The sequence below is a fragment of the Haemaphysalis longicornis genome, unplaced genomic scaffold (assembly GCF_048455015.1).
Source record: "Haemaphysalis longicornis isolate Haplotype H1 unplaced genomic scaffold, Haemaphysalis longicornis Haplotype H1 scaffold_12, whole genome shotgun sequence".
In the NCBI taxonomy this organism is placed as follows: Eukaryota; Metazoa; Arthropoda; class Arachnida; order Ixodida; family Ixodidae; genus Haemaphysalis; species Haemaphysalis longicornis.
In genome coordinates this window covers 104,610,085-104,628,121 of record NW_027526225.1, presented here as the reverse complement: position 1 = coordinate 104,628,121, position 18,037 = coordinate 104,610,085, and the positions used below count along the sequence as shown (strand labels likewise).

Sequence of the window (18,037 nt, the reverse complement as noted above, 5' to 3'; positions counted from 1 at the left end):
TGCCTGCCTGCCTGCCTGCCTGCCTGCCTGCCTGCCTGCCTGCCTGCCTGCCTGCCTGCCTGCCTGCCTGCCTGCCTGCCTGCCTGCCTGCCTGCCTGCCTGCCTGCCTGCCTGCCTGCCTGCCTGCCTGCCTGCCTGCCTGCCTGCCTGCTGCCTGCCTGCCTGCCTGCCTGCCTGCCTGCCTGCCTGCCTGCCTGCCTGCCTGCCTGCCTGCCTGCCTGCCTGCCTGCCTGCCTGCCTGCCTGCCTGCCTGCCTGCCTGCCTGCCTGCCTGCCTGCCTGCCTGCCTGCCTGCCTGCCTGCCCTGCCTGCCTGCCTGCCTGCCTGCCTGCCTGCCTGCCTGCCTGCCTGCCTGCCTGCCTGCCTGCCTGCCTGCCTGCCTGCCTGCCTGCCTGCCTGCCTGCCTGCCTGCCTGCCTGCCTGCCTGCCTGCCTGCCTGCCTGCCTGCCTGCCTGCCTGCCTGCCTGCCTGCCTGCCTGCCTGCCTGCCTGGCCTGCCTGCCTGCCTGCCTGCCTGCCTGCCTGCCTGCCTGCCTGCCTGCCTGCCTGCCTGCCTGCCTGCCTGCCTGCCTGCCTGCCTGCCTGCCTGCCTGCCTGCCTGCCTGCCTGCCTGCCTGCCTGCCTGCCTGCCTGCCTGCCTGCCTGCCTGCCTGCCTGCCTGACTGCTGCCTGCCTGCCTGCCTGCCTGCCTGCCTGCCTGCCTGCCTGCCTGCCTGCCTGCCTGCCGCTGCCTGCCTGCCTGCCTGCCTGCCTGCCTGCCTGCCTGCCTGCCTGCCTGCCTGCCTGCCTGCCTGCCCTGCCTGCCTGCCTGCCTGCCTGCCTGCCTGCCTGCCTGCCTGCCTGCCTGCCTGCCTGCCTGCCTGCCTGCCTGCCTGCCTGCCTGCCTGCCTGCCTGCCTGCCTGCCTGCCTGCCTGCCTGCCTGCCTGCCTGCCTGCCTGCCTGCCTGCCTGCCTGCCTGCCTGCCTGCCTGCCTGCCTGCCTGCCTGCCTGCCTGCCTGCCTGCCTGCCTGCCTGCCTGCCTGCCTGCCTGCCTGCCTGCCTGCCTGCCTGCCTGCCTGCCTGCCTGCCTGCCTGCCTGCCTGCCTGCCTGCCTGCCTGCCTGCCTGCCTGCCTGCCTGCCTGCCTGCCTGCCTGCCTGCCTGCCTGCCTGCCTGCCTGCCTGCCTGCCTGCCTGCCTGCCTGCCTGCCTGCCTGCCTGCCTGCCTGCCTGCCTGCCTGCCTGCCTGCCTGCCTGCCTGCCTGCCTGCCTGCCTGCCTGCCTGCCTGCCTGCCTGCCTGCCTGCCTGCCTGCCTGCCTGCCTGCCTGCCTGCCTGCCTGCCTGCCTGCCTGCCTGCCTGCCTGCCTGCCTGCCTGCCCTGCCTGCCTGCCTGCCTGCCTGCCTGCCTGCCTGCCTGCCTGCCTGCCTGCCTGCCTGCCTGCCTGCCTGCCTGCCTGCCTGCCTGCCTGCCTGCCTGCCTGCTGCCTGCCTGCCTGCCTGCCTGCCTGCCTGCCTGCCTGCCTGCCTGCCTGCCTGCCTGCCTGCCTGCCTGCCTGCCTGCCTGCCTGCCTGCTGCCTGCCTGCCTGCCTGCCTGCCTGCCTGCCTGCCTGCCTGCCTGCCTGCCTGCCTGCCTGCCTGCCTGCCTGCCTGCCTGCCTGCCTGCCTGCCTGCCTGCCTGCCTGCCTGCCTGCCTGCCTGCCTGCCTGCCTGCCTGCCTGCCTGCCTGCCTGCCTGCCTGCCTGCCTGCCTGCCTGCCTGCCTGCCTGCCTGCCTGCCTGCCTGCCTGCCTGCCTGCCTGCCTGCCTGCCTGCCTGCCTGCCTGCCTGCCTGCCTGCCTGCCTGCCTGCCTGCCTGCCTGCCTGCCTGCCTGCCTGCCTGCCTGCCTGCCTGCCTGCCTGCCTGCCTGCCTGCCTGCCTGCCTGCCTGCCTGCCTGCCTGCCTGCCTGCCTGCCTGCCTGCCTGCCTGCCTGCCTGCCTGCCTGCCTGCCTGCCTGCCTGCCTGCCTGCCTGCCTGCCTGCCTGCCTGCCTGCCTGCCTGCCTGCCTGCCTGCCTGCCTGCCTGCCTGCCTGCCTGCCTGCCTGCCTGCCTGCCTGCCTGCCTGCCTGCCTGCCTGCCTGCCTGCCTGCCTGCCTGCCTGCCTGCCTGCCTGCCTGCCTGCCTGCCTGCCTGCCTGCCTGCCTGCCTGCCTGCCTGCCTGCCTGCCTGCCTGCCTGCCCTGCCTGCCTGCCTGCCTGCCTGCCTGCCTGCCTGCCTGCCTGCCTGCCTGCCTGCCTGCCTGCCTGCCTGCCTGCCTGCCTGCCTGCCTGCCTGCCTGCCTGCCTGCCTGCCTGCCTGCCTGCCTGCCTGCCTGCCTGCCTGCCTGCCTGCCCTGCCTGCCTGCCTGCCTGCCTGCCTGCCTGCCTGCCTGCCTGCCTGCCTGCCTGCCTGCCTGCCTGCCTGCCTGCCTGCCTGCCTGCCTGCCTGCCTGCCTGCCTGCCTGCCTGCCTGCCTGCCTGCCTGCCTGCCTGCCTGCCTGCCTGCCTGCCTGCCTGCCTGCCTGCCTGCCTGCCTGCCTGCCTGCCTGCCTGCCTGCCTGCCTGCCTGCCTGCCTGCCTGCCTGCCTGCCTGCCTGCCTGCCTGCCTGCCTGCCTGCCTGCCTGCCTGCCTGCCTGCCTGCCTGCCTGCCTGCCTGCCTGCCTGCCTGCCTGCCTGCCTGCCTGCCTGCCTGCCTGCCTGCCTGCCTGCCTGCCTGCCTGCCTGCCTGCCTGCCTGCCTGCCTGCTGCCTGCCTGCCTGCCTGCCTGCCTGCCTGCCTGCCTGCCTGCCTGCCTGCCTGCCTGCCTGCCTGCCTGCCTGCCTGCCTGCCTGCCTGCCTGCCTGCCTGCCTGCCTGCCTGCCTGCCTGCCTGCCTGCCTGCCTGCCTGCCTGCCTGCCTGCCTGCCTGCCTGCCTGCCTGCCTGCCTGCCTGCCTGCCTGCCTGCCTGCCTGCCTGCCTGCCTGCCTGCCTGCCTGCCTGCCTGCCTGCCTGCCTGCCTGCCTGCCTGCCTGCCTGCCTGCCTGCCTGCCTGCCTGCCTGCCTGCCTGCCTGCCTGCCTGCCTGCCTGCCTGCCTGCCTGCCTGCCTGCCTGCCTGCCTGCCTGCCTGCCTGCCTGCCTGCCTGCCTGCCTGCCTGCCTGCCTGCCTGCCTGCCTGCCTGCCTGCCTGCCTGCCTGCCTGCCCTGCCTGCCTGCCTGCCTGCCTGCCTGCCTGCCTGCCTGCCTGCCTGCCTGCCTGCCTGCCTGCCTGCCTGCCTGCCTGCCTGCCTGCCTGCCTGCCTGCCTGCCTGCCTGCCTGCTGCCTGCCTGCCTGCCTGCCTGCCTGCCTGCCTGCCTGCCTGCCTGCCTGCCTGCCTGCCTGCCTGCCTGCCTGCCTGCCTGCCTGCCTGCCTGCCTGCCTGCCTGCCTGCCTGCCTGCCTGCCTGCCTGCCTGCCTGCCTGCCTGCCTGCCTGCCTGCCTGCCTGCCTGCCTGCCTGCCTGCCTGCCTGCCTGCCTGCCTGCCTGCCTGCCTGCCTGCCTGCCTGCCTGCCTGCCTGCCTGCCTGCCTGCCTGCCTGCCTGCCTGCCTGCCTGCCTGCCTGCCTGCCTGCCTGCCTGCCTGCCTGCCTGCCTGCCTGCCTGCCTGCCTGCCTGCCTGCCTGCCTGCCTGCCTGCCTGCCTGCCTGCCTGCCTGCCTGCCTGCCTGCCTGCCTGCCTGCCTGCCTGCCTGCCTGCCTGCCTGCCTGCCTGCCTGCCTGCCTGCCTGCCTGCCTGCCTGCCTGCCTGCCTGCCTGCCTGCCTGCCTGCCTGCCTGCCTGCCTGCCTGCCTGCCTGCCTGCCTGCCTGCCTGCCTGCCTGCCTGCCTGCCTGCCTGCCTGCCTGCCTGCCTGCCTGCCTGCCTGCCTGCCTGCCTGCCTGCCTGCCTGCCTGCCTGCCTGCCTGCCTGCCTGCCTGCCTGCCTGCCTGCCTGCCTGCCTGCCTGCCTGCCTGCCTGCCTGCCTGCCTGCCTGCCTGCCTGCCTGCCTGCCTGCCTGCCTGCCTGCCTGCCTGCCTGCCTGCCTGCCTGCCTGCCTGCCTGCCTGCCTGCCTGCCTGCCTGCCTGCCTGCCTGCCTGCCTGCCTGCCTGCCTGCCTGCCTGCCTGCCTGCCTGCCTGCCTGCCTGCCTGCCTGCCTGCCTGCCTGCCTGCCTGCCTGCCTGCCTGCCTGCCTGCCTGCCTGCCTGCCTGCCTGCCTGCCTGCCTGCCTGCCTGCCTGCCTGCCTGCCTGCCTGCCTGCCTGCCTGCCTGCCTGCCTGCCTGCCTGCCTGCCTGCCTGCCTGCCTGCCTGCCTGCCTGCCTGCCTGCCTGCCTGCCTGCCTGCCTGCCTGCCTGCCTGCCTGCCTGCCTGCCTGCCTGCCTGCCTGCCTGCCTGCCTGCCTGCCTGCCTGCCTGCCTGCCTGCCTGCCTGCCTGCCTGCCTGCCTGCCTGCCTGCCTGCCTGCCTGCCTGCCTGCCTGCCTGCCTGCCTGCCTGCCTGCCTGCCTGCCTGCCTGCCTGCCTGCCTGCCTGCCTGCCTGCCTGCCTGCCTGCCTGCCTGCCTGCCTGCCTGCCTGCCTGCCTGCCTGCCTGCCTGCCTGCCTGCCTGCCTGCCTGCCTGCCTGCCTGCCTGCCTGCCTGCCTGCCTGCCTGCCTGCCTGCCTGCCTGCCTGCCTGCCTGCCTGCCTGCCTGCCTGCCTGCCTGCCTGCCTGCCTGCCTGCCTGCCTGCCTGCCTGCCTGCCTGCCTGCCTGCCTGCCTGCCTGCCTGCCTGCCTGCCTGCCTGCCTGCCTGCCTGCCTGCCTGCCTGCCTGCCTGCCTGCCTGCCTGCCTGCCTGCCTGCCTGCCTGCCTGCCTGCCTGCCTGCCTGCCTGCCTGCCTGCCTGCCTGCCTGCCTGCCTGCCTGCCTGCCTGCCTGCCTGCCTGCCTGCCTGCCTGCCTGCCTGCCTGCCTGCCTGCCTGCCTGCCTGCCTGCCTGCCTGCCTGCCTGCCTGCCTGCCTGCCTGCCTGCCTGCCTGCCTGCCTGCCTGCCTGCCTGCCTGCCTGCCTGCCTGCCTGCCTGCCTGCCTGCCTGCCTGCCTGCCTGCCTGCCTGCCTGCCTGCCTGCCTGCCTGCCTGCCTGCCTGCCTGCCTGCCTGCCTGCCTGCCTGCCTGCCTGCCTGCCTGCCTGCCTGCCTGCCTGCCTGCCTGCCTGCCTGCCTGCCTGCCTGCCTGCCTGCCTGCCTGCCTGCCTGCCTGCCTGCCTGCCTGCCTGCCTGCCTGCCTGCCTGCCTGCCTGCCTGCCTGCCTGCCTGCCTGCCTGCCTGCCTGCCTGCCTGCCTGCCTGCCTGCCTGCCTGCCTGCCTGCCTGCCTGCCTGCCTGCCTGCCTGCCTGCCTGCCTGCCTGCCTGCCTGCCTGCCTGCCTGCCTGCCTGCCTGCCTGCCTGCCTGCCTGCCTGCCTGCCTGCCTGCCTGCCTGCCTGCCTGCCTGCCTGCCTGCCTGCCTGCCTGCCTGCCTGCCTGCCTGCCTGCCTGCCTGCCTGCCTGCCTGCCTGCCTGCCTGCCTGCCTGCCTGCCTGCCTGCCTGCCTGCCTGCCTGCCTGCCTGCCTGCCTGCCTGCCTGCCTGCCTGCCTGCCTGCCTGCCTGCCTGCCTGCCTGCCTGCCTGCCTGCCTGCCTGCCTGCCTGCCTGCCTGCCTGCCTGCCTGCCTGCCTGCCTGCCTGCCTGCCTGCCTGCCTGCCTGCCTGCCTGCCTGCCTGCCTGCCTGCCTGCCTGCCTGCCTGCCTGCCTGCCTGCCTGCCTGCCTGCCTGCCTGCCTGCCTGCCTGCCTGCCTGCCTGCCTGCCTGCCTGCCTGCCTGCCTGCCTGCCTGCCTGCCTGCCTGCCTGCCTGCCTGCCTGCCTGCCTGCCTGCCTGCCTGCCTGCCTGCCTGCCTGCCTGCCTGCCTGCCTGCCTGCCTGCCTGCCTGCCTGCCTGCCTGCCTGCCTGCCTGCCTGCCTGCCTGCCTGCCTGCCTGCCTGCCTGCCTGCCTGCCTGCCTGCCTGCCTGCCTGCCTGCCTGCCTGCCTGCCTGCCTGCCTGCCTGCCTGCCTGCCTGCCTGCCTGCCTGCCTGCCTGCCTGCCTGCCTGCCTGCCTGCCTGCCTGCCTGCCTGCCTGCCTGCCTGCCTGCCTGCCTGCCTGCCTGCCTGCCTGCCTGCCTGCCTGCCTGCCTGCCTGCCTGCCTGCCTGCCTGCCTGCCTGCCTGCCTGCCTGCCTGCCTGCCTGCCTGCCTGCCTGCCTGCCTGCCTGCCTGCCTGCCTGCCTGCCTGCCTGCCTGCCTGCCTGCCTGCCTGCCTGCCTGCCTGCCTGCCTGCCTGCCTGCCTGCCTGCCTGCCTGCCTGCCTGCCTGCCTGCCTGCCTGCCTGCCTGCCTGCCTGCCTGCCTGCCTGCCTGCCTGCCTGCCTGCCTGCCTGCCTGCCTGCCTGCCTGCCTGCCTGCCTGCCTGCCTGCCTGCCTGCCTGCCTGCCTGCCTGCCTGCCTGCCTGCCTGCCTGCCTGCCTGCCTGCCTGCCTGCCTGCCTGCCTGCCTGCCTGCCTGCCTGCCTGCCTGCCTGCCTGCCTGCCTGCCTGCCTGCCTGCCTGCCTGCCTGCCTGCCTGCCTGCCTGCCTGCCTGCCTGCCTGCCTGCCTGCCTGCCTGCCTGCCTGCCTGCCTGCCTGCCTGCCTGCCTGCCTGCCTGCCTGCCTGCCTGCCTGCCTGCCTGCCTGCCTGCCTGCCTGCCTGCCTGCCTGCCTGCCTGCCTGCCTGCCTGCCTGCCTGCCTGCCTGCCTGCCTGCCTGCCTGCCTGCCTGCCTGCCTGCCTGCCTGCCTGCCTGCCTGCCTGCCTGCCTGCCTGCCTGCCTGCCTGCCTGCCTGCCTGCCTGCCTGCCTGCCTGCCTGCCTGCCTGCCTGCCTGCCTGCCTGCCTGCCTGCCTGCCTGCCTGCCTGCCTGCCTGCCTGCCTGCCTGCCTGCCTGCCTGCCTGCCTGCCTGCCTGCCTGCCTGCCTGCCTGCCTGCCTGCCTGCCTGCCTGCCTGCCTGCCTGCCTGCCTGCCTGCCTGCCTGCCTGCCTGCCTGCCTGCCTGCCTGCCTGCCTGCCTGCCTGCCTGCCTGCCTGCCTGCCTGCCTGCCTGCCTGCCTGCCTGCCTGCCTGCCTGCCTGCCTGCCTGCCTGCCTGCCTGCCTGCCTGCCTGCCTGCCTGCCTGCCTGCCTGCCTGCCTGCCTGCCTGCCTGCCTGCCTGCCTGCCTGCCTGCCTGCCTGCCTGCCTGCCTGCCTGCCTGCCTGCCTGCCTGCCTGCCTGCCTGCCTGCCTGCCTGCCTGCCTGCCTGCCTGCCTGCCTGCCTGCCTGCCTGCCTGCCTGCCTGCCTGCCTGCCTGCCTGCCTGCCTGCCTGCCTGCCTGCCTGCCTGCCTGCCTGCCTGCCTGCCTGCCTGCCTGCCTGCCTGCCTGCCTGCCTGCCTGCCTGCCTGCCTGCCTGCCTGCCTGCCTGCCTGCCTGCCTGCCTGCCTGCCTGCCTAAAATACCATAAGTTATCCTGCCTTCTGCATGCATCTTTGGCTGGATGCACCGCAGTGAGTCACGGCAGGCAGAAACGGTTCTGACACACAGTAAAACGCGCTGTATCTTCTGCGCCACGTCCAGACGATTTTGGAGGCGTGTCGCACGTCAGCGAACCCGCCCGCGACATTTGAACGCCCGTGATTAGCACCCGCTGTTTGTTCCTTTCAGTTTTGTCTGTGAACAACGATTGCCTTATCGGCTCTCCAAGTGTTTCGGGGCACGGACTTTCAGACAACATGCGCATATCGACGCAATCTGTTCGAACCTGTTGGCGGTGCGACTGCGTACAATTAGCTTATGGGCGCCACACACGTGACAGGCTCTCTGACTATGCATAAGGTTAAGGATGCGAGTCCCGATTGGTGGACTCTATCACACTTTACACCATTTTAATACTTTCTTTTTCGGCGAAGCTAATTATTTATTTTATTACGTAATGCACGTAAGCCTGGCAACCGAAACTAAGAGTAGTCCTGTCGAACCTCAAGTCTGTTTCTAGTCGTCCGTTCAACGTATGACATGTTATCATAGTACAACGAAGTAAATATCTTTTTTTTTAAGCGCGGTATATCGTACATATAAGAAAACATGGTTCTTAGCGCGTATAAAAAGAACACAAGAAAGAGGACGTGGTTGACTGAGCTAACGTTTTTAGGCGGCAACCAACACGGCAAGAAACAGTTCTTTTGACTGTATACGCATGACTACTATGGGGGTATTCGAGTTGAAAGAAGGCTGTAGGGATGAAATTGGTGTGTTTTTGTCGAAGAGTTAAATATAAAGAACGCGATGTGATTTATATTCTTTCGGAGCACTCTATATGCATGCTGTCAAGCGCGCTATATTGTACATATTGTACGTTGCTTCTTGGAGCAAAACTTCTAACATGCAAGTAAACCATGACAAAACAGTATACCTCCGAATGACTAGAAAGAAACACCCGCTGGAATTTACTTATTGTACTTGTGACCAACCGCTAAAGCAAGTATATGAACACAAATATCTCGGCGTAACATTAACCAGTACCTTAAGTTGGAACTCTCATATGCGCTGCAGCTTTCCGTAAACTTTGTTTATTACGACACAAACTCAAGGATGCTCCCTCTCAAGTTAAATACTTAGCGTATACTTCAATAATTAGACCAAAACTTGAATATGCTTGCGTTATTTGGGATCCTCACACGAAAACCAATATCGATTGCCTCGTGAGAATTCAAAGAAGAGTCATCCGCTTTATTTAGGGTAGTACGGGCGAACAGTCTCTGTTTCTGCCCTCATGGGAAGACATGGTATCCCAACATTAGAATCCTGACGTAAATCAGTTCGGCAAAAATTACTCTATCAATTATTTAACCGGAAGCTCGTATTTGATTCCAGCCCCTGCATTAGTCTCCCGGCAACACGGCGCGGTCGTGATTTACATGCCCTTGCCTTAACCCCATATTTCGCCAAAACTAATCTTTTCAAACTTTCGTTTTTTCCACGCACGATCAGTGAGTGGAACAAGCTACCACTTGCCGCCCTTCTGTCGACAGATTCTATCGACGCGCATGTCTTCCTGGTGACGTGAAAATGATTTGCAGTTGTCTTATCCACTGTTTCATTGTGTTGTTGCATTGCTTCACTTCAGTGCCATGTTTCTCTTTCCTCCCTTTTTTTTTTAAATGTAAGTCATGTAATCCCGCTTAATTTATTGTTGTATGTGTGTGATGTTAGGCTTGATTGCCCTTTCTTGTTCTTTTTTTTCTGTTTATTGCCTACACCACTCCTGCTTGCGCTTCATGCCTGCAGTATCTTGTAAACAAACAAACAAACAAATAAATAAATAAATAAATAAATAAATAAATAAATAAATAAATAAATAAATAAATAAATAAATAAATAAATAAATAAATATACGATGTGACTTCCTTAGGGGTATTCCATTTCAGAAACACAAATATTTTATTTTTGTCGAGTAATTCACCAAGGATGCGTGACGTGAATTCTAGTCCTCTGGAGCAGCAATGTTTGAGCAGTACGCTTTAGACGAAGTTTTCTAAACGTGCTTCATTCATTCAGGCTCTTTTCGCCATATCTCATAATAGTAGAGCCACGGACCTCTCCTCTTGCCCTCGTCGTTTGTGTATGGCGTAAGCAAAACAATCTGAAGAAAAGTGCTTACATAATATGGCCTTTTGTTCTTTGCTGCATCTTTACTCGTTTACCACCCGCCGCGGTGGCTCAGTGGCTAAGGCGTTGCGCTGCTGAGCACGAGGTCGCGGGTTCGTTTCCCGGCCGCGGCGGCCGCTTTTCTGATGGAGGCGAAAAGCAAAAACGTCCGTGTGTACGAGATTTCGGCGCACGTTAAAGATCCCCAGGTGGTCAAAATTAATCCGGAGCCCTCCACTACGGCGCGCCTCATCGCCTGCGTTGCGTCGGCGCGTTAAACCCTACAATCACACAATACTCGTTTACCCTTTTCAGCAGTTAAACACCACAAAGGAATTCGTACGCAAATTCAGCCACCATCAATACAAATTAATAAAATAAATGGGTTCATGGATTCAATCGATTTTTTTAGTGGGGGGGGTGCTGAAGTGAAGCACAAGGCCTGCGGGAAGAACGGGATTACTATGCCTATGCTCTTGCCAATACAGCTCGCGAGAAAAGCTTGCAATATCGCGCTTATCTGTACGGAGATAGGGGTAACCCTCTAGATAACTTCATAGCATCGATCAATGCCACGGCACGTGCCTGTATCCGCCCTTGTAGCGCACAGCTTTCAATCATCCCTTCTTTCCGTTATTTGGTCGCGTTCCCCTTGGGTGCCAGCCATCTTCGCTGCCGGGAAGTGAAGGCGAAGGCATGAGATAAGAATGCTCGCGTTGCGGATGAATTCCGTCGGCGCGAGATAAGAGCCGTCATTGGGGAGGCTGTGTCCTGGTCATGACCATAAAGGGCTCTGGAGGATGATCCTACCTGGAAGCCGGCCACATAACGGGCCCATCTGGCACCTTTTGCTCCGCAGGCGCGCTGAGAAGGCAACTTGTTCGCAGACGACTCCAAGGTAGCCTCGGGCTGATCGAGCTCCATGTAAGGGGACAATGCCCTAGACAGCTTATTAAGCTATCAAGAAATCACCGCACACTACCGCCTCTCCCGCCGAATGTACCCGCCCGCACATCGGGATCTTACTAACGCCGAAGAACGTCTCTGGCGCCTACTACATGCACGCGACTGCTGAAACGCATTTATGAAGGTCAGGACTCGGACAACGGGTAACGCTGAGTTGAGCGAGCTCTGCTCAACTGTTTGCTGCCAACCTTGACGATAAGAACTGATTAATATTTGGCCTTCAATAGCAGACTCTCCCGGATGCTGGCCAGCATTATGGCTTCGCGCGCGCCAATCTGCAACCGAACAATGGGCTATATAGCGCGTAATCTTATCGCGGGCAGGGTTCCTTTCGGTTCTTTTAAGGCTGCCGGAAATAATCAAGAAACACCCGTCGCATGAAGCAAGAGCAAGGAAAAAGAATTGTGACTCTATATCTGATATTCCGAATAAGTTTAGCTGGCGTCAGCTTCGGAACGCGGGCACTTTACACGACCTGCAAATCACTAGAGGGAGTGTCTCTGTTTATCGACCCAATGCGATCGCACTGAACCGGTTCCGTAGACAAACACATGTGCGAAGTGTTTATCGTAGCTGGTCTCACCCAACCAAACGCATGTTGTCGCCTGTCCGCGATGCGTCACTGTTTATCGGTACAAACAGCCTGGCGCCTTTGTTTTTCTCGGCCCCCGCCCCTTTACTGTTCGGCCCTGGCCAACAAGAATTTAGACGGGCGCTTGGATTGCCAAAAGTGTCTTAGGAGACTCGCGAATTCGTTTCGAATGACCGCCCTTGTTAAACGTTCCGTATATACGGAATTATGGGAACACGGAATTTATACTGAGAAGCACAGGAGTAGCTGACGCTATTTCCAAAAACAAAAGAATCAAGCGATTTGTCAGAACAGAATTTGACACAGTTTTTGTGTTCCTGTATTAAAGCGCGAAATACGGCATCGTGTTCATAGAATTCATACGGACCATGATTTAGCGTTTCTGGCGGTTATAAGAGAGATGAAACCGGTGTCAAATTTGTTTAACGTAATACCGTACTATCGTGTGTTGCGGACACATAGAGCTGTTCTTATCCTGGCGGTGCGTGTGCAAAGGTAAAAATTTTGCATTTCCAGAACTTTTCAGGAGAGTGGTACACCGTGAAAGCAAGTTGGCCTTCACGCATCCTCGATTTACGAGTCCTGGACGGTCCCCGGGCAGTCCGAGGACTGCGTTGTTCGGACCAGAAGTGCCATAGGAATACATGGGAAAATCGCGCACCGGATCGCGTCTCGGGCAGTCCGAGGACGATACGGGACTGATAAGCGAGGAGGCACACTGTCGCGAACAAATATGCCATTCGCGGCACCGTACAATAGGACGCTCATCTGGCGACTAATTGAACTTGCTATAGCGACGCCTCCTTTGTTTAAAAAAATAATTGAGCTCGCCCAGATAACGTGGCTGTGTTGAAAGGTTCGTCCCAGCATACAATTACTTATCGCTGCTTATTGCACGCGCACACGGCACTTCAGGCTGCGACCTTCAGCGAAAGCTATAAAACGCGTGCCTTGTCGCGGCAACGGCACGATCCTGACCTACTCCTGGAACGGTGCGCCGCCCTTCGCGAGTCATTCGTGAAGGGCGGGGAACTCATCCTATTGCTCTAAACGAAATTTCGCTTTATTCAGTGTTTCATGGCCCCTGCTTTAGTGAAATGCAAGCGAATACCCGCTTTAACGAACTACCGCTTATAACGAAGCCAATTTTCTGTCCCCAGGAGTTCGTGAGGACGAGGCTTTACAACATTTAGGCATTGGCCGGCTTTTTCGATACATTTGTTAAATCCAGTGGGGCTTATTGTCTACCCGGCCCATTTTTCGTCACTATTGATATCTCTATGGATTCAGACCAGGCATTTATTATTTCCAACAGCATGCTGTTCGTCAATGCACTGGAAATGAACACAATTTCACGGTTCAACATTTTAATGTGCTCGCAACATTGTGTAATATTAATACCACAGGAGCATTTGAGATTTTTGTTCCATGTGTTGTGCACAAGGCAACCAAGTGGATGCACGCGTTGTACTGCTCAGAACAGTTGTAACAGTTTGGCATCCACAATTGCCACAAAAGGTGCAATACATTGCAATAGCAACAAATGCTACATAGTATAATTATTATTTACATACATACACTCGCCCTGAGGCATTGTTGAAGAGGGGTCGGGTTATATTGGAAAAAGCACCGCAAAAGCAGAATTACAACAGCTTTGAAGGGATCCTGCAACACTTTTTTGATCTTCTTCAATGCCTGAAATGCTTTTAGAACGTAGTCAACAAGTGCATTCTGGGTTCACAAAATACCGTAGCCAACTATTACTACTCTATGCCCATCTGATAGTTTTGAAACCTGCTCAAAAGATTTTTCTCTCTCTTCCATTCGAGCCGCATTGCTGCTATTGGCTAGCTTCCTTTTATTGGCAGCAATGGATGCACACGATAGCCACTTCAGAAAATGGAAGACATATCTGCTGCAATGAGCAAACCACTCAGTGCCACTCTGTGCTGGCAATAACTATAGTTTTTGCAGTGCTTCCTGGCACGAAGGAAAGAGTGGAAGCATGTACCAGAAGTGTTGCAGGGTCCCTTTAAAGATACAATGCGTGGAGCTATTACAGAGGAACAAGGGCACTCAATGTACACAGCTGCAAGTCACGCTGCACTTGTACCCAAGTGCTGACAGAGCACAACCACGAACATTTCCAAAGGCGTGGAAACAATAGGCACGATGTTTCGCCCTTTGTTCATTTCAAAGGAAAAAATGATGCCCGAAATGTGGATGGTCAGATCAATATTTGCGAATTGTCTTGTCCCTTTTTCTAGACATATGCGAGTGGTTGAAGGCAGAGATGGTGGTCAGTCACCCATTTTTCACAAGCAACAGGTTTTAAGAAAGAATACCTGGGAAAGGTGTGTCGATGTTTAAGAATGCCCCATGACACACAGTGCTTCCGATTTGTAACTCTAATATCTTAACCGTAGGCGTTAGTCACAAAGCTTTGTAGTGCTTCCAATTTTTTGATCAGACCTTTAGAGTTGTGGTCCCAGACCAAGGAAGAATCTTCGAGTATTGGACGCATGTTAGAAAACGGTAAAAAAAGGAATGTAAATGTATGTACACAACCATGAATAAAAAAAATGTTACAAATGTTTCATAAACACGTCATGCTCACAGGATATGTCTTTGGCACACTTCAGTCAGTTTTGACCAGCTTTCAATATGAACTGTTCCACTAGGTGAACAGAGCTGCGGGCATGTCAAAGTCTCTGACCGTATCAATGTTCCATTTGCTGTGCACTGAAGTCTAGGTTATCCCGTCGACCCACTGAATTTCTACCTTCTCCACAGAAATGTCATCTAGAAGGCTTATTTAAGCTGCTACATGGTTTTAGCATAGAGATCAAGGGACCTGCTCACAACAAAAATTGTGGGCGTGTGCAACAGTTGTCCGTAACATAAAATTGAAACAATCGTCATTTGCAAACAAATACGTCCATATTCACTGGTTCAATAGTGGGCAAGGTGCGTATGGTGCGCACATATGTAAATACTTATATTTACAGTATTTAATGAACATGCTACGTACTCTTTACGTTGGAAGCCCTCCTGGAAGGTTAATCCAAAGTTACTTGCATGTATAAAAAATACTATGACGATGCGTGGAACTTCACCACAAGAGGCGTGAATGCATGTTAAAAACCAGCGCTTCTCTCAAGCTTAGCGCTGCATCGCAAGACAGGATGGCAGCCGCGCCTCAAAGGTTCATTGGCTACCGGGCAGGACGTGTGATACGGAAGTCCCTAGTTCACAGACACTTCACTGGTCTTCCGAGCTCTCAGCCGCATCCACTCACGCTTGGCGACTCTCAGAAGGCACAACACAGCAAGCACGTCTGACGCCATGACCATGTAGAAGACAGTGTTCCAGCCGTACTGCAATATGAGCCCGGCCAGAAGCGGACCCACAGCAGCGCCCACCGAACCCGTGCCATCGATGATTGCCGTCACGGTCGCCAACGCCTTAGAGCTGCCAGACACCGTTGGATGCGTGCCCAGTTCTGCGGAGACGGCGGTCGTGATGAGCGCGTACGGGCCGTTGATGAGTAGGCCCGCTATGCTTTGGAGCGCCAGGTTCGTCAACAGGCTGATGCTACCGAAGCTCTCGTAGATGAACATCATCGGAACTGCGGTAACCAGGAAGACGATGCACGTGATGGCACTGACGCCGGTACGGTCCGAGAGGTAGCCCGCCAGGATGCCGCCCACGATGCCACCGAAGTCGAACGCAGTGGACGCGTACGCCGAATCGGCGGAGTCAAATTTCGTCGACGCGTGAATGTAGAAGGGAAGCCAGAAGAGAAAAGTGTAGCTCACTAGCTTGGCGAAAAACAGCGCCGCGGAAAAGTCGACCACACCGGGAATGCAAAGGGCCTGGCAAAATGTGACCGCTTTCTTCTCACTCTCTTTTTTGAGCCTCTTTTCCAGGAGGCAACGCTCTTCCTCTTCGTCGAACGTGCCGGAGTCTTCGTCGTTCGGCAAGTCGTCGGGGCGGACGACGGCAGACGACAGGGAAGTCTGCAGAGACGTCGAGCTCTGCGCGGGTGACTCACAGCCAACTTCCTCGGGGTAGGGGACTAGAAAGAGTACGACGAAGAGTCCCACCAGACCGCAGATTGCGGAAGGAACGACGAAGGACAAGCCCCAATTGTAGTTGACGAAGAGTCCGGCGATGTAGGCGCCCAGTATGTTCCCCACCGAGGTGTGCGCGTTCCAGACGCCGAAGATGAGACCGCGTTTCTTCTTGCCGAACCAGTTGCCGACACACGCGACGACACTGGGCCATCCCGTGCTCTGAAACGCGCCGCCGAAAAGCTGCACGATGAAGTAGAACGCGAAGCTGTGCACGCCCAAGCTCTCGCCCAACCCGAAGACGTGCGTCGTCAGCGCACTCAGGAGCATACCCAGGCCGAGGAAGTAGCGCAAGTGCGTGCGCTCCGCGACGAAGCCGCTCACAAACATGCACGCAGCGTAGGTGAACAGGTAGATCGAGTCGAGGTAGGAAAACAGCTCCGGAGAGTCATCGCCGTCGAAAGGAGCCCAGTTGCACCACGTTCGACTGTTGTTCACGGTGACGACGACCGACAGGTCGGGCGCGGCGAAGCGGCAGTCTTGGTGGAGCACGGATTTGACGACGCTGAGCGGACGTCGAGTCATGTGGTAGCAGGTGTAGGCGAGGAAAGTGGAGATGAGAATGAACGCGCGGTAGTAAGCTAGCCTCTTTCCGGGCGTGAGAGGCGGGAAGCACTTACGGAAAATCAGGAGAGCGAGCCGAAGTCCGATCGGCGCGGAAGCCATCCGGCTGCGCGATTCCGTTGATTCCGTCATGTTGCGCGGCTTGGCTACTTCGGCGCTTCCCTGAGTTCCGAATCGCTTCGCGTCGCTCTCCTCAGGACTAGTCCGTTACTATCTTGAGAGGGCCTGGCTCATTTGCCACGATAGGTCTCCGGGGGCTCGGCTGATGATCTTATCCGTCCGGCCCAGCCCGCTCGCGCTTAGCAACGACTCGAACAGCTGTGTACACTGCGCACGGCCGCACGGCGCGAAACACGTAAGCACGTAAAAAAAAAAAACTAAAAGAAAGGAGTAAGCGGCGATTGCGTGAGAGGGCGCAAGTTGCAGCACGGTCGGACGGCTCGGACTTTTTCCGTTGAATCTAATCGACAATCCAATGCAATCCAATCCGTTTGCTTCGGCGCTTAGTTCAAATGTCGAGGAAAGTGAATCAAACGGTTCAAGTCTGCTCAAATATCTCCCATCCAAAGGGCTGCGGTCCAACACCAAGTGTGGGCTTGTGCAGATGACCCATTCCTTCCCATGAATTCCCCTGACCAGCGGATGGAGGCGTTGGGCCGCTCGGACCCCCAGCTCTCTCTCTCTCATCGCAACAGTGACATGTGGGCATCCAAGCTCGTATCATTGTTTTTTTGTTTACCCTTTCTAAATACAGTTGAAACTCGATTTTACGAAACCCGATTTTACGTATTTCCCGATTTAACGAACAAATTAGGATTCCCCAGGAAGTTGCCCATAGGCTTAATGCGTATACGAACTCGAAATAACGAAACAAACTCGGTCGCCAAACCCGATTTATTGTAGCATTACGGGGGGAAAAATGCGTAGAAAAAGAGGTTTTCCAAACTAATGACGTCTAGAATGTCGCAGTGTGCTGCCAGCGCATGAGCGGTAGCACACTGCCTCAACACTTCCAAAGGATCTTCCACACCCCTACTTCCCAGGCTGCATCGGGCTCCACGAGCCCACAACACTAGCAGGAAGAGGCATCGCCCAGTGGTGGTGGTAAAAACTTTACTTATCCAGAGCTGTTAAGAAAGAGGCGCCGGCTGGGAGCACCGGCACACTACAGTCCCCTAATCGATGGCCAGGAGCCGTCGTGGGCCCTAGCGGCGAGTTCAGCCAGCTCAGTGGTTGGGAAGAGCTTTGTCGGCTTGACAAGGTGGCCACACATCAGAACTTCGACTACTTTGTGAACGCCGGCGCGGACACTGACACAACAGAAGTTCTCAATGACGAGGAGATAGTGCAGCTTGTTTCCAGTGCACAAAAGGAGTCTGAAGATGCGAACAATCCGGATAGTACTATTGAGGCTCCCGTGCCCACACCAATTAAACCAGGTGATGGATGCCGTCGACCTTCTGAGGCAGTTGCTGGGGCACATGAGGGTGCAGAGGACGCTTTGATTTTACTGGCCAGTAAAACTAGAAGTGTGTGCTGTGGTTCACGAAAAGTGCGCAGACGAAAATCACAAGCTTTTTCCCTTGGCAATAAATCTGTCGTTCTCTCGAACGAAATTTGTTGTTTTCTCGATTTTACGAAGTTACCGATTTAACGAAATAATTCGTGAGTCCCGATAACTTCGTTAAATCAAGGTTTAACTGTAAGACATACTTTTATTTATTTATTCATTTATTTATTTGTTTATTCATTAATTCATTTATTTGTTACAGATAGTTTTAAGCCACATAAGGCATGGCAGAAAGGAGCGGGAAAATACAAGACAATGGGAACTTTTATACAAGACTAACGGAAATACAGATGTTTATATTGCATGACTGTACTATGACCAATAGGCGTTATGAACAGGGTGGTATCAGTTATGGCGGCGAGGAGGTGGTTCATCGAGCACGTTTTGGGAACAATACGACAGGATGGCAGGGCAACTTTGCACCTATGGTCTATTCGGGATGATATGTAGGGGAGGGCCAAGAAGCTGTTCCTCTACAGTGGGATTATTTGGATGTGTTTTGCGGAAAAAAAACACAGAGGAAAA

General features: G+C 59.1%; 2 protein-coding genes across 2 annotated transcripts in view; both read right to left on the bottom strand.

The window, feature by feature from the left end:
- The window catches only part of LOC144163186 (BET1-like protein), a 441,394-nt gene that overhangs the window by 322,266 nt on the left and 101,091 nt on the right, over nt 1-18,037 (bottom strand). The gene's annotated exons all lie outside the window — the stretch shown is intronic.
- Mfs16 (major facilitator superfamily transporter 16) lies at nt 12,596-16,292 on the bottom strand. Its single transcript, XM_077693999.1, has one exon. It carries the CDS (start codon nt 16,072-16,074, stop codon nt 14,491-14,493), a length of 1,584 nt encoding a protein of 527 aa, XP_077550125.1. The 5' UTR covers nt 16,075-16,292; the 3' UTR covers nt 12,596-14,490.

Bases quoted from the DNA above. Each gene is read 5' to 3' on its own strand.
- Mfs16 (XM_077693999.1), bottom strand. From the start codon at position 16,074: ATGACGGAATCAACGGAATCGCGCAGCCGGATGGCTTCCGCGCCGATC.